Source organism: Ammospiza nelsoni, chromosome 27 (assembly GCF_027579445.1).
Source record: "Ammospiza nelsoni isolate bAmmNel1 chromosome 27, bAmmNel1.pri, whole genome shotgun sequence".
NCBI classification, from domain to species: domain Eukaryota; kingdom Metazoa; phylum Chordata; class Aves; order Passeriformes; family Passerellidae; genus Ammospiza; species Ammospiza nelsoni.
The window spans coordinates 6,098,479-6,114,172 of NC_080659.1; the positions used below are offsets into that span (position 1 = coordinate 6,098,479).

A 15,694-nucleotide genomic window follows, 5' to 3' on the forward strand; every position below is an offset into this window, starting at 1 on the left:
GAAAATCCACGAGGATAAAGTGACAGCCAGGTGCTGCTCCTGAGGAATATCCATGGTCCCACTTTAGAGGAACACTCTGGTAAAGACAACCTGGTTATTACAGCTGAAATTCTGATTATTACACAGAATAAAAGCCATTAACAAGAGCAGCATCACCACAGAGAAACGTCTCAAGGCAGAATCCCAAAAGTTTTTATCAGCTCCTGTGAGATTGGATCCAGAGCAGGGTCCAGGCAGGAGAGGTTTTGTCCCTTATCACTGGAACAGCTGTTTTATTTTTATATTTTATTTTTACAACCACTGACTTCCTCCTCTCTGCTGCACCTTGCTGACCCCGGGTTTTATTCCAACAATTCCCTTCCCTGGTTAATTAGTGTCTCAAACATGGAAGTTTCTTTTTCTGTGTATTAGAAACTGAAAGTATCTTTGACAGCTTTTAGAGTGACACTGGAATAGGTGAAAACACATGGCCATAGTAATTTAAGGGCTTCTAGATAATTAAATTCAAGAAGCAGCAGTTTGTTTAAATTCTTATTTTATGTCCTGCCTCCCTAAATCATCAAGTGAAGCTTTTCCCTCTTGAGAGAGGGATACTTGCACAGAAAATCCCCACTATTAAAACCTCACTGCTTTAAATCACACTGACACCTGTGCTATGCACAACCTTCCCACCCAAAAAAGTTTTTGGGATTCTCCACCGATGCTTTGTTTTGGGAAGCAAAATAGGAAGGCAGCAAATTGGGGAATTGAGGAAGGAATATTATGGAAGACATAATTTATGGAAGAATTAAGGAATAATTTATGGAAGCAATAATTTAAAAAGTAAAATACGTTTTAATGTTTAAAAGTAAGATATGTTGTAATGGCATCCTCTGGATGTGAGAGCCTGGGAAATTCCTGGAATTATCTCTGCAGCCCAACTGATGGAGGATCCCTAGAAAGCATTCCAAGGCTCAGCTCCTTGAAAAGCAGGAGAATCCTGACAGGCAGAGTCCTACCCTTAAAAGCAGATGGTTCCCCAGCTGCCAGCTCCTTGTCATACCCAGGAAAAATAATAATGAAGGGACAAAGAGCTCTTTCTGTGCTCCCAGGGAGCCGCAGCTCCCCCAAAGCTCTACCTTTGGCCTCTCCTCGTCAGTGCCATCGATTAAACAGCGAGGAGGAGCAGGCAGAGGTCAGCCCTGGCTGCCACATCTGAGCCCAGCCCTGCCCTGCTGGCTCCTCTGCTCCTGCAGGGAGTGACACTGCAGGTGCCAGGCAGCTCTGCCACCAACAACTCACCCCGGCAGGTCAGGGCTCAAACTGAGTTAACTCTCCTATTTTTGTAATTTTTATTAATTATATTTTTATATTTTTAATTTCTAGAAGCAACTGTAGCATTTGAAAATATTTTTAATTAGCCACAGAAATTAATATTTTGCCCATATCAGATCCATGTGGAACCCACCACCACCAAAGGCTCAGGGCAGAGGAGCATTTTAATCTGTTTTCATCCCTTTTGCTGCATTTCCTTCAAGGAAAACCATTCAGAGGAGGCATTTCCAGAACTTAAACAGCTCTACAGGAAAATTCAGGTGTAGATCCTGCTTCCAAAGGGAAAGGAAGGCATTCCCAGTGCTTTTAGCTCCCTCATTCCATGAGCAAAGCTCATCAAATAAAGACACATCACCCACCCTCCATCCTCCTCCTCTCCTGACTGTGCCCAAGCTCAGGGGCAGATTTTGATCTCAACTTTCATGCTGAGCTTTCAGGGAAGTTTGAGTCTAAACAAAGTAAAAAACCTGGAAATTGCTCCTTTCTTTATTTCCCAGGACAAGGAGGTCTGTATTTTTCTTCTAAACTTGCAATAACAATCATGTCTTTCCTGCCACATTTTCTATGGCTCTTAGTGAGAATAATATCACAAAGTAGGATGTGGGCAAGGACAATGTGCTGGGTTTAATGTCCACTCAGCCCAAGCCTTTTTGAAAGCTTTAATGTGCCAATGCATAAAAAATAACCACAAGTTACAGCTAAATTCAGATTCTTGAAAAAAAAATTTTTAAAAAAAATTAAATTCCCCTCCTTTATGCAGAAACTAAAGTTAAAGACAGGCCTTTTTAGCAATAAAAGGTACCTAAATGACATTTTTCAAGTTCACTGAAGGGCTGCATTGCTTTACCAGAAACACCAGCACGTAAATCTCAGCGTTGTCAGCAACTGGCATGACAGACTGGTGCAAGGGGCTAAAAATATCCCAGAGTTCTGTCACTGGAACACAAGTTGGGGAAGTAAAACTCCTAAATCTAAAATAACTTCTGGTGCTCCCAGCACTGCAGTTACATTAAATAAACCTCCCAGACTCTCAGGGCAGCCCCCAAGCTCTGCTGCTGGGAGGAACTGGGACCCCAAAATCCCTGCAGTGAGTTTAGCACGGGGTTTTCTTGGGGTGCAGGTGAGGATTCCGTGGATTTCTGCTTCCTTTCCTTTTCCCTGTTTAATTCATTACCCAATTCATAAATCTGAATTTCCCATGGATTTAGCAAGGTCAGGAAACAAAGAGGAGGGAAAAGGTTTTTTAGAGACCCCATGAGCAAACCCCCTCCTGGAGCTCCATCTCAGCAATTCCAGCATCATTCCTTGAGCTGGAACAGCCCAAACTCCTCAAGCCCATGAAATGGAAAAGAACTTTCCAGGACAAACTTACCCCTTGGCTTCCTTGAAACTGGATGACTGGTTTTGACGTCACAGCATCCTACAAAAACAAGTGGAAAAACAGAAATTACCTCAGAGAAATTCCCAACTCCGCCAAGTTTAGAATTCACCAAGCCACACTTGAGATTGATTTTTCACCTGGATTTTTTAACTTTCCTTATTATTTTTTCAAGGGGAAAAGTCAGAGAAGTGTGTATTTCAAATAAGAAAGCAGAAAAAAGCCCTGAAACAGTGATTTGTGCCAGGAAAAGGATAAGCTGAGGTCACCCTGAGCCCAGGAGAGCAGCAGCTCAGAGGTGACACTTGGTTCCTCCTGACCCTCCACCACATTCTGGGCACAGAGCAGCTCAGCTTCGGTGCTTATGTAAGTTTGGAGTTAAAAAATGGACACTTGAGGGGAAAATTTATTCCAGCTCTCGGCCTGAGAGGACGCAAAGCGAATTTTTTCCAGGAGAAAGCTGGCAACCCTTTGGAAAAGCAAACTGCAGCTCCGTTGCAAAATCCTCTTGTTCCTTTGCCTGTTTCAACAATCGGCCTCTTCCTCCAGGCTCAGCTGCTTACATTTAAAAATTGTATTCCTGTGACTCTAAAATGCTCCATTTCAGCCTTTTTGCCTCACTGATTTCAGAGATCCCACAGACACCTCAATTCCAACTCTCACCTGCGGTTTTAATTGAAGTAAAAAGTACCAGAGCCGACCCAAGGCAGGCTGAGTTTGGATTTCCCCCATTCCAGCAGAATTGGGGCTGTGGATGTTTCCTTTCCTTTCCAAGACAGGAATTGTGCTCCATGGGGCTGGTGGGACCCCACTGTGAAGCTTTCCAAAGGGACAGAAGAATTTATAAAGAAGATGACAGCATCATTTATGAGTGCAAATGTTGTCATGTGTATGGGAGACACATTTCTATGGGAAAACCACCAGGAATTTGGGAAAAACAAGCCCAAAACGTGAGTCGGATTGTGCTGTTTGTGTCACCCAATTTCCAATGAATTAGAGAAACAGATATTTAAATTTTAGCAGCAAGAGAGTTAAACAGCTTGAAATTCATGAAGTTAACCATCCCTCATAAAACTTTTCCAGCACAGCAGAGAAGAATCTCAGGCACGACATCCACAAAAAAATGGATAAATTCACCAACAAAATAAAAACACTTTCAGGCCAGATAAAGCTAACAAAAGTTGGATGGATAAAGGAACCCAAGACAGAGCCCATCCAATGGGATTGCCCAGCTCTGCATCACACCCAGGATCATTACAGGACATTTATGATGCTGAGGAAAGCAGGAACGCGCTCGGAGCTGACAGCACTCCCTGCGTGCTGGATAAAGAATTTTATAGACCTAGAACAACCTTTAGAAAAGCACCAATAAATAACATCTTGGTACAAAGATCACTGGATTCCTCGAGTGCCACGACACTGCATTCCACAGCACACTGTTCATGGACAGCCTGGCCAGCTTTTTGTTCCCCGTGTCCAGAAATTCACAGCAACATACTTGAGCAAACAAGCATTTGAAACATGATAAAAATCTGGATTTAAGAAAAAAAAAAAAAATCAAACCAAGCCATGTGGTTCTTGTACAGCAAATTACAGATTTGGGAAGTTCTCTCTTCTGGAAAGTTGTTTAAAGGGAATAAAAAGGGGGTAAGGAGGATGGAAGTGGAATAAGGAGGCAGGAGCAGAAGTCCTGATGCACAAATCAGACATGGTTTAATTACAGAACTTCTAAATCCCACAACCTACAAATAAACTGCTCTGAAGTGAATGGGTAACATCAGCTTTATGCAATTCAATGGCAAAGCTGAGATGTATTCCCAAAATTCAGCATTTCTGCCTGTGCCTGTTTGGGATCCCTGTGGAGGAAAAAATCAGTGTTGGAGTTCCCAGGCAGGCTCCAGAGGGGATCACAGATGGATCTGGATGGAGGGGATCACTGATGGATCCGGATTTCCAGATGGGTTGGATGGAGGGGATCACAGATGGATCTGGATGGAGAGGATCACAGATGGATCTGGATTTCCAGATGGGTTGGATGGAGGGGATCACAGATGGATCTGGATGGACACTGCAAACTCCAGTTCCCTTTGGAGGCAGGGAAGGATTTTGGGATCTCAGCAGCACCATCCTGACCCTCCCTGATGTCCAATTCCCCAGTTCCAGCTCCTTCAGGGGGTTCATGGAAGAGGAGAGCACACTGCACACCCTGAACTGATTAAGGATGTGACTCTGAGTACCTTTATTAGGTGAAATTAAATCCCTGCATGGACACCTTCATTCAGAACAAAAAGAACGGATGAATGACGTGAAACCAAACTAAAACCACATTTCCATTTTTATCTCCATTTGGATGAACAGCCCTGATCATCGAGTTCCTGCTGCCCTTTCCAAAACCCCTGTGTCATTCTGTGAGGAGTCACCTCAGAGTCACCCAATTCCTGTTCCTCAGTGATGCCACAACTGCATTTCCTGTGTCAGTTCCTACAAATGCCATTCCATCCCTCCTGAGGGGAACTTGGCCTTTCCAACTAAAACAAGGCACCAACCCAGCCCTGCATGCAGCAAATCCTGGCAAATCAAGGGTGCTGATGAAACCTCAGCTTTGTGCTCAAACACGAGGAAAACCAGGCAGATTTGTCCAAGCAAAGGGGCACAACCTCATCCCCTTCCAATGAATTCCAAGACACTCTCTGGGTTTAAAAACAGCTGGTGAAAGATAAAAATCTACGGAAGAAAAGCACAATTTGGGTACTCTGCAGCAGGTTTTGTGCTGCTGCCAGGTACCAGATAACTCATCCCTGCAGCTCATCCATGAGGGGGGATGGAAGGAATACAATTCCTGAGATCTTCCTGGGATCTCTGGGACTAGGGAACAAGCATGAAGGAGCACAATTCCTGGGATCTGTGGGACCAGAAAACACAATTCCTGGGATCTGTGGGACCAGAAAACACAATTCCTGGGATCTGTGGGACCAGAAAACACAATTCCTGGGATCTGTGGGACCAGAAAACACAACTCCTGGGATCTGTGGGGAACCACACACAAGAACCTGCAGCTCCCAGAGGCAACAAAGCCCCCTTAAGCTCACCCCAGCTGCAGGAATTCCATCCCTGCCCTGCCATTGTCCCAGCTGAACGCCCCCTGAGCAGCTGGAAGGTTGGCAGAGCATTCCCAAAGCTCCAGAGGCCGCCAGGTGCCACAAGGAGCTGTGTCAAACTTCCTCTGGAAGGCAAAGGAGCTGCAGGGCCCCCGCTGCAGCCCCAGAGCTCCGCAGGAACAACTCCCAAAGGAACATCCAAGCCACAGCTGCAGCTCTGAGATCTACCCAGACATGAATGACCAGCTCCAGCCTCTGCGCCTGAGTGCAAACAGACCCTCAGAAACGGCCTGGGTACACCCCAGCATCTACCCCATAAAATGTCATTGATTTCCCATCAGGAAAGAGAACTGCCTCATGTCCATGCCCATTCTCTCCTTTCCACAGCTCCTGCTGCATTCCCTGGGAATGAGGGAGAAATAAAACCCTTGAAGCTCTGCTCTGGGATGCCAACATGAATAAAACCCCACAGACCCAAGTGGCTTTTGTCAGCCCTCCACATGCCATAAGATTATTTCAAAAGTCATGAGATTAAACCAGAAAAACCCCAAAACTCATCCCAAAGCTCCCACAGGATCTTTGGCTTTTATTACCACAGCATTCTGCTCATCCTTGAGCTTCCCCAGGCTAGAGGAGAGCAAGAAACCCTAAACAGAGACTCTAAGAGCTCACAGAGGTGGTGGCAACGCACAAACACTGCTCACACTTAAATACTCCAGGTGTGGAAGCTGAGGAAAAATAAGAGAGCATCAATAAAATATGGAAGAATTGAATGTAAAATGAATGATTTTATCAGGGCTGACTGAAGCTGGCAAAAGGTTTTCAACACCTTTAGAGGAAAAGCTGGATGGGAAGTTCCTACCCAGCATCAGAAAGGACACTGGAAACACTCAGGTCAAGGAGCCAGCTGGAAGCCTCTCTGTTCCTTCAGGGAAATACAGATAATTAAAGAAGACATCATTTTGGGAAGTTCTGTCGTGTATTTACTGGAATTTATACTGCAGGCTGTGTCCTATGGAAAATGCTTGCCTAAACTCAGTATTGATGTGTTTGTGTGTTTTGTTGGAAGTTCAGAGCCACCAGTGCTCAGAGCGCAACTGAAAATTTACCCTTATTTGTGCTGGAACAAGGGCATTATTTTCAGAATTTAAAGCTTCTTACAAACAGTTAAAATTAGCAGCAAGAATTCCAATAAATATAGAGAGAAACTATAAAATCCTGCTGAGCAGGGCTGGCATTAATGGGATGTTTCCAACCATCATGAGCAATTCCAGGTAAAACCAGTGCCCAGGTAAAGCTGCTGCACCTCAGCAAGCACTTACAAAAATGGGAACAACAAGAAATTGCTTCAAAAGCACAAATTTCAGACTCTGTGATGGCCCAGACTCCAGGTTCCTCTTTAATTCTTTGGTTATGACTGGTTTATATTCCTTTAGCCCACACAGCAAGGTCCAAATATAGGCAGGGCTGCCTCCCCTGCTTGCTCTGCTTCCCAGCACCGCTGGGCTAAAGGTGGGGTAAAAACACCCCAAATCCAGGAGGATCCTCAGTTCCAGCACACCCGCCAACAGCTCCTGCACACCACCCAGATCGCACTTTCCATTTATATTTCTGGTTTTATATTTCTGTTTTGCCCCCAAGAGCAAAGCAAAGCAGAGTCCAAAGGCAGAGCAGATCCACCCCGGCCCAGGGGACAGCTGCGAGTCCCTGAGTTCATTAACAGCAAGAAACCCAAATGCCAGGGGAAAGGAGCCCCTGGAAAAGCCCCCAGCTCCCAGGGAGCCAGTTAGCCCAGGCTGGCCCAGGAGAGAGCACTGAGGCTGCTCCCACTGTCCCAAGGCTGGTATTCACCTCCTCCCAGAAACTCAGCAGCCAAAAAAGCCTCCTGAATATTCCCTTTTTCATGTCCCATCTATTACTCGTGGAATTAAAGCACAGCCTCCCCTGCAACACCATTTCCATCTGCAATTTGGGGCCTCTCAAGGATCCCGTTTGAAGTTGAGCACAGATGGGACGGAGTCGGCTGTGAGTCCAAAATTACAGTTTTGCTATTCAAATCCAACATTCTCATGTAGGGAGCCCTGGAAATTCCATGTGAATGCAGCAGTGTTTGAGGCTTCCCACTCAGGAGAGGAGCCAGGTGAGCTTGGGGATGCTGCTGGAGGATTTGGGGCTCACCCACGTCCTGGCAGGGATGCTGATGGGATCCTGCACACCCCAGGCAGTGCAACCCCCAAATTACCCCATGGGCACCTCTGCTCCCTCCTCCCCTCCAAGATAATCCCATTTAGATCCAGCGCTCTCCCCAACATTTAAAAGAATTTATTTTGATAATCCCATTTATCACCCCCATGATCCAGTGCTCCCACAGACCCCCCTCATTTTCCTCTCCCCAACATCTAAAAGAATTTATTTTGGGCAGAAGTGAACACTCGAGCTTTTAACACAAATAATTATTAAAAAAGGTGCTTTTGATGAAGGTTTAAGGGCTGGACTCTCAACAATTACTCTAAACTGTAGTTTGTATTTATTATTTATCATTTGCCTAATAGGCATTAATGGACACATTATCACCATAATATTAAAGCACCTACAAGTCCTGCCCAGAAGTACAAGCAGCAATAAAATGCTCAAAAGCTTTTATGTCAGCCAAAATGCTGGGCTGCATATTTGAAAGTTTTTAATTGCTAAACTGCAAAAGGCACACTGGCTTCTTTGGTTATAATTGCATCATTTAAAGTGGGCTGTACAGCACAAATGTTGCTTCCTCAGTAGTTTAATTTTCCAGGGTTAAAAATCGAGATTGAAAATAAAGGAGTTTAAAGTGTCAGCTCAAAAAAACCCTCAACTTGATCTGCTGAAATTTATGGTTATGTTAAAGAATTTTACCATTCCCAGCTCCTTGAATTTATAGAATTTCATTCATTCCCACCTCCAAAGTTACAGAATTTCATTCACCATTCCCAGCTCTAAAGTTACAGAGTCTCACCACTCCCAGGTCCTCAGAGTTACAGAATTTCACCATTCCCAGCTCCAGAGTTACAGAATTTCACCATTCCCAGCTCCAGAGTTACAGAATTTCACCATTCCCAGCTCCTCAGAGTTACAGAATTTCACCATTCTAACAAAATTACCAATGTTACCAGGAAGCATCAGGAGCAGGCTTTGACACCACCACACACTGAGCATCTCAGCCATCATCCCACATGAAATGCAGGAAAACCTCCACCTTTGTGCAAAGTTTAGAGAGTAAGACACATGATTAATTTAAAACCCAAACTGTAGCCTAATGGAAACGCTTTGTCCTGCCCTGTACAGCAGAAAGCCAGGCCCTAAATGGACAATGGGCTGTATCAGCAAAGCAGAGAGCAATTAAACTCCACTGTCATCAAGATGTCACCCCACAGGCACGAGAGCCGAGCCAGCCGTGCAGCCTGTTCCCTCTCGCATGCCTGGAGCTTCTGATCTCAGCTAATCCAGGTTAAAAAGCTGCTCCTGAACAAAATGCAGGGTGTTTGTTGGGTCCCTGCTGCAGCATTCAGCTGGGACTCCAAATGAACTGAGCTGTGCAGGGCTGAGGCAGCCCAGGCCTGCAGCTCTGCAAGGGCCAGAGCTCATTGCGGCAGGAATGAGATGGAATTAGGGGAAGGAGATGGAATTGGGACACATGAACTCATGGCTCCCCAAATACCCACCCCAAAATCTCAGGACAAGGGATGGAGGTGGGGGCTCTCCAGCCTCAGTGATAGGCTGCAGCACATGGTGATTTTTGCCAGATTCCCACTGGTTTTTCACAGAATAACAGAATGGTTTGGGTTGGCAGGGACCTTAAATCCCATCCAGATCCACCCCCAGCCACGGGCAGGGACACTGTCGCTATCCTAAGTTGCTCAAGCCCAGCAAAACTTTTTTGTTTCAATTTGGTAACTCCAAGTAAAACTTTCCAGCACTTCAAAGCCATCTTCTGCTTCCTAGCACATCATTAAGTGATGATTTTTCTGTGTTTCCCAAAAAAAAAAGCTTTAAACTCCCAAAGAACAGACAGCTCTGGCACAGTCTGATCCTCTGTCATCCTCAGCCAGCTTGGGAAAGGTGGATTGGGAAGGGAGCTCCAGCTCCCCACACACCCCAAAAAGCCCTGGGACACCCACACTGCTCCTGAGCACCAAGGCAGGATGTTTGGCCAGCACAAGGTGCAGGTGTTTTCCACCAGGAAGGAAAGCTGGACACAGAGGCAATTTAGGCAATGCCTTTCAGGAAGAAAATGAAAAGGAGGCTCAAATCCTTGGAGGAATAATTAAAGTATTGTGAATTGGTATCGAGTTTGCTCAGCCCACTGAGGAGCAGGAGACTTTGTTTGGCTGGAGCAGAGCCCGGCTCTGGCAAACAGAGCAGCCCCATCCCCGGGCTGAGCCTTCCCCAGAGCAGGAACCACCAAATGCCCTCCTGCAATCCCAAATTTCCATTCCCAAACGCCTCCCTGCAATCCCAAATTTCTATGCCCAAATGCCCTCCTGCAATCCCAAATTTCCATTCCCAAACGCCTCCCTGCAATCCCAAATTTCTATGCCCAAATGCCCTCCTGCAATCCCAAATTTCTATTCCCAAATGCCCTTCCTGCAATCGCAAATTTCTATAACCAAACGCCTTCCTGCAATCCCAAATTTCTATTCCCAAATGCCCTCCTGCAATCCCAAATTTCCATTCCCAAATGCCTTCCTGCAATCCCTGCAATCCCAAATTTCTATTCCCAAATGCCCTCCTGCAATCCCAAATTTCTATTCCCAAATGCCCTTCCTGCAATCCCAAATTTCTATGGCACTGCAGAACTGAGGAACTCTTTCATGAGCACAGACATGGAGAGGGATTTGCTCTGCAATAAATACAAACACAGAGAGAGAAAAGGCTGCAAGGAGGAAATGCTGTCTCCAAAGGAAATTCCAGCTTGTTTATGCAGAGGACACTGAAGAGTTAAATGCACCTGTCTGCAGGGACAGGCTCACCTGCCAGGGCATGGGGAGACACACTGCAAGAGGACAAGAAAATACAGGTTCATTACAAGAGCTACAACATTTTTATTCCAGACACAGCTCCCTTGGGGATGGCCAGGCAGGCACTGGATCCATTGCTGCTTCCTGGACACCCAACCCCACTGCTGGATGGGATCTGGGGGCTTCTGGCTGAAGGTGGAAAACAGGAAAACCACCCCAAAACCAGAGGGGACTCCAAATGCAGCCCCGAAAACGAGAGGGCTTCCAACCCACCCCAAAAACGAGAGGGCTTCAAACCCACCCCAAAAGCAGAGAGAACTCCAAATGCAGCCCCAAAAACGAGAGGGCTTCAAACCCACCCAAAACCAGAGGGGACTCCAAATGCAGCCCCAAAAATGAGAGGGCTTCAAACCCACCCCAAAACCAGAGGGGACTTCAAATGCAGCCCCACACCCACCCCAAAAACGAGGGGGCTTCCAAGCCACCCCAAAAGCAGAGCGCTCTGAGGCCAGGGGGAAGGTGGGTGGCAAGAAAAAGGAAAATATCAAGGAGGATTTGTGGCTCCCAATTAACTCAGCAGGCTGCAGATCCCAGGGGCAGGGGCGGCCTCCTGAGGGAATCCAGCTTGGGACACTCTGGGCACGTTTCCCAACGGGACAGCTCTCCTTTTTTTAACTTGGTGTTTTCCCTCTTTGCCTCTGCACTGAGCTAGGGCAGACCTGCTCATTAAGGAGAGCAATAATCATAAAGTCTCATCAGCAGGCTGCCACAAGGGCTGTAATGATGATTATCTGCAGTTTAATCATGACAAACTCCCACCAATCCCACTGTTAACAAGACGGGGCTGCTCAGGGAGGCTTTGTCAGAGGAGCAGGAGCCAACTCCCACGGCTTCCAAGGGCTCAGGGAGGAAAGGGTTTGGGAGGAAAAAAGCTCCTGTGCACCCCTGTGCAGCTCCCAGTGCTTAGAACTGACCACAGCAGGCAGAATCAATTAACAGTGGCAATAATGAAAGAATTAGCAAGTCACAGAACACGGTGCCCCTTTTTGAATGTAATAACCCAGGAGCTTCCTTCCTGCAAGTAAAAATCCTCCCAGTTTTGATACAATTGCTGCATCTCCCTGCAAAGGAAGTTTCATTTTGTGTGAGTAGATTTTCTGCATCTGCTGCTTCCTCCAGAAGGGTGTTCCAGACCCTCCCTGACACTGAGAACCAGAAACCCTCAAAGCTATTTTAATTTAATTGCTCAGTGCTGCATTCTCGAGTCAGAACTGTCCATTCAAACACCTTTACCTTTATTTCAGCCTTGTCCTGTTCTCCTCGAGGCAGAGGTTCAAGGATCCCTTTCCCTTTTCCACAAGCACACCTGAAATCAGCAGAATTCTGCACTAACTCTTCTTTTTATCACCCTTTTTCCTGAAGGGATTTCTCTCCTCTAACTCCAACTAAAAGCAATAAAAGGTAAAAGTGGGAAAGCATAAAACAAGTTGCAACAACATTTCCCAAAGCCCTCCTCCAAAGATAATGCTGTGCTGACAAATTCAAATTGCAGGAAAAAGAAATAAAAATAATCAAGTCCAAACCTAGAAATAAGTCCTATTGTTTTATGACTTGCAACTAATTTGAGACAGAGTTAAATGAACAAATCCCAATGCTCATCCCTTATTAAAAGTAGCAAATCTAGAGTAGGTTGTTTACACAGGAAAGAAGGGGCTGAAGTAAAATTAATTTTGAATTTAAGTCTGCTCACATGGCTCAAGTCTGCACTGCCTGGCTTTTACAGTTACAGTAAATTAAAGACAGGGTAGGAAAAAGGAAGGTAAATATTGGTATTTCTAAAGTGCAGGCAAAGGAAAGCAAACCCTTAGACTTGTTTTTCAAACACATGGATTTGCTTTGAAGCACTGTTTTCAACAAAAAACATTATTGCAGAAGGAAGCTTCCTGTTCTGCCTCCCTATACTGGAAATAATAATATTAAATATGATATTAAATATTATACTAAATATGATATTAAATGATACTACATATGATATTAAATAGTATATAGAATATCATATTAAATATGATATTATGTGTGATGTTAAATTTGATGTTAAATGTGATATTAAATATTCCTCTAAGAGAAGTCCAGCAGTATCTGCAGCATCTGCACACATCTGCATTGCAAGGCAATTCAGAGACCTCACTTTGGCAAGAATCCCATTAAGACATCCATGCCCAAAATTCCCTGGGCAATCATCTCTTGCATGCAACACTGCTTGTTTTTGCAGTGTTTTATTGGAGTTATCAGATGATCCTGTTAAACTGGGAAAGCACAGAGGGGAAAACAACAACACCACAGCAACAAAACTGGCAAAGGAAACTGAATCATCCAAAATCCCCAACTCTGCTAAAGGTGACAGCAGTGCTGGTTTTCCCTGGAGGATTCACTTGTTATGAGCCAAGAATTCAGGGGGGTTAGATGCTTTCAGATTCATGTTTTAAGAGTCATTCCTGTGGAACACGACACCTCGAATGAAGCCTTCTGTGCTGTCTCTGGCAGCAGAGGGAAGTTTGCTGATTTCAGGGTGCTGGAGATGTGGCCACCTCTGCAACAGCCCCAGAAACCTTGTGGAAATTACAAGAAAAACAAATTTCCATCACACAAATCACTTGGCTCGCTGCTGTCCCTCCTGGAGATGGCACTTTTCCCTGATTTGAGCCTTTCTGAAGCAATGCAGTTTTGGGGCTCAGAGGGTAAAATAATTAAAAGCCTTTCCAGGCCCAGCTGTATCAAATGTAGCTACTACCAGTATTTTGCTTTCTGCACTGCACAAAACGCCCAAGTGCCAGGAGAAAATGCTTCCCAAATTAAGACAGAAGTGTGTCACGATAGCACATCTCAACTCCCCCTCATCCCCACCAGGGATAAATAAAGCTCCCAGAACTGACTGAGGCACCCAAGCTCCTCCATGCCAGGCTGAGGGCCACACAAGTGATGGGAAGAGACTCCAGTGCCACACTGAGGGCTGGGATTTGTTCCTTAAATAAAACATTTCAGTCCTGGAACAAACTGCACACCCACCTGTCCAACACAGGTCATGTTTCCCAGATGGAAAGAGCTGCATCAGTCTGGTACCTGCAAACCAGGGATCCTCAAATCCTAGGAAAATCAGGGAATCACTGAACTCCCTGAGCTGGAAGGGATTCCCAACAAGGAATATCAAAGTGCAGCTCCTGGCCCTGCACAGACACCCCAACAATCCCACCCTGTGCCTGGATGGGGATTCCTGAAAACAACCACAGAGCAGCAGGAGACACACAAAGGAAGAAAATTAAAAAGAGCTTCATAAACAACTTGGAAAAAACTTTTCAGAGACAACAGCTCAGGCATAATTTTCAAACCACAACCTTTAAGTTAGGCCGAAAAGTAAAGATTCATTTAAATCCCACTGATGCTGGAATGCCCAAGGATTCCAGCACTGGCTGGCTCCAAGTCTGCCTCAGAGAAAGGGAGAGGGATACTCTTGAATTACACCAGGTGGATTGCACTGAACACTGAGGCACCTCAGCTCAAGCACCATTCCAAGAATAGTTTTGTAAAAAAGCTGAATGGGTCCAGTCAGCTACAACTCAGCTAAAAATAAATCTCTTAAACGCCTTCCAATATACCTGCATTGCTGTGTTCTTGGGCAACCTCAGGGTTTCCAATAATTATTATTGTTTTTAAGCTGTTTTCTTTCACCCATCAGGTTAAAAAGCCACACAGGCACAAAGAGAAGCTGGCTAAGTACAGCTCCAAAATTGCCAGCAAATGTACACTTAAGAGAGAGCTGGTGGACAAATCTGCCAGTTTGGCATCTGCAGCATTGTGTGTAACAAAAAAAGGTAATTCACCTTTTCAGCCCCAATCAAGGTAACATGGCTGTTCCAGCCAAGATGTTATTGGGAGCAGTTTTACTGTGTCAGGCTGCTCACACAGCAAGCTGAGACACTTAATACGTGAAAATTAAAGCGAGAGATTAAACACAGCAACACTGGGTTACAACTTATAAAACAGGAACAGTGAAATATCAGAAGCTGACGGTTGTTTCTGACCTAGTTTTCACTGGAGAACAGTCAAAGAGCTGAAAAGACTGAGGCGAGGCTGAAGGTGCTGAAATTCCAGTAGTGCTGGGGAACAGGATTAGAGGAAAAGCCTTCAGACATTCAAAGGGCTGAGGGAGCGTCACAGGGAGGTACAAGCTTGGCTTCAGTGACATCCCGGGGAGCAGCAGGGACAGCAGGGCTCCAGCCAGCTGGGGATGAAGTCAGAGTGGCCCAACACCTCCTCAAAGGGGCAGCAGGAGGCCAGGATGAGGAGGAGAGAAAACCTCAAACACGGGAGAGAATCATTTTAAAAACATCGTGCCTGGATTTCAGGAGGTATTTTCGTTGCTTTTCTTCTGAGAACACAAATGCGCTGTCACACACCTGGGCTCATTTGAATAACAAGAGGAAAAATTAAACCCCTTTATGCAAGAGAACTGCGAGTACCAGGAGAGATGCGGGGAGGGAGGGCTGCTGAGAGGAAAGCCAGGTGATCCCATCCCTGTAAGCTGTTCACATGTCTCCCTCTGTTCTGCAGCTCCAAATTTACTTCCACCAGGCAGCTCCACGCTGCTTTTAAGCCTCATTAAGGAGCACTATGTTGCTGGGCTGACATGTCAGATTTTTAAATGACCTTTGGACCGACAACAGCGTTACCAAGCTGCTAAGAACAGGGGAACAGAAAAAAAAAAAACAAACCAAACAAGTGGTTTTCCACGATTAGGAGAGGTACGCCGTGGCTGTTTGCGTTTATCCGAGCTCCAAAAAAACTCCCACCTGTCAGGAAAGCGAGCCATAAAAAAAAAGAGCAATTCTCTCTGAAGGGCAACTGTGACGGCATCA

At 45.5% G+C, this 15,694-nt stretch overlaps 1 protein-coding gene across 3 annotated transcripts in view; it reads right to left on the reverse strand.

Moving 5' to 3' along the window:
• Positions 1–15,694, reverse strand: part of ELL (elongation factor for RNA polymerase II) — a 52,697-nt gene that overhangs the window by 25,542 nt on the left and 11,461 nt on the right. For all 3 annotated transcript variants that reach the window (XR_009420074.1, XM_059489542.1, XM_059489541.1), the window contains exon 2: positions 2,687–2,734. Coding sequence is in view for 2 of the 3 variants with exons in the window: in XM_059489542.1 (XP_059345525.1) it covers positions 2,687–2,734 (48 nt within the window). In the remaining variant the exon portion in view is untranslated. The remainder of the gene's footprint in view (positions 1–2,686; positions 2,735–15,694) is intronic.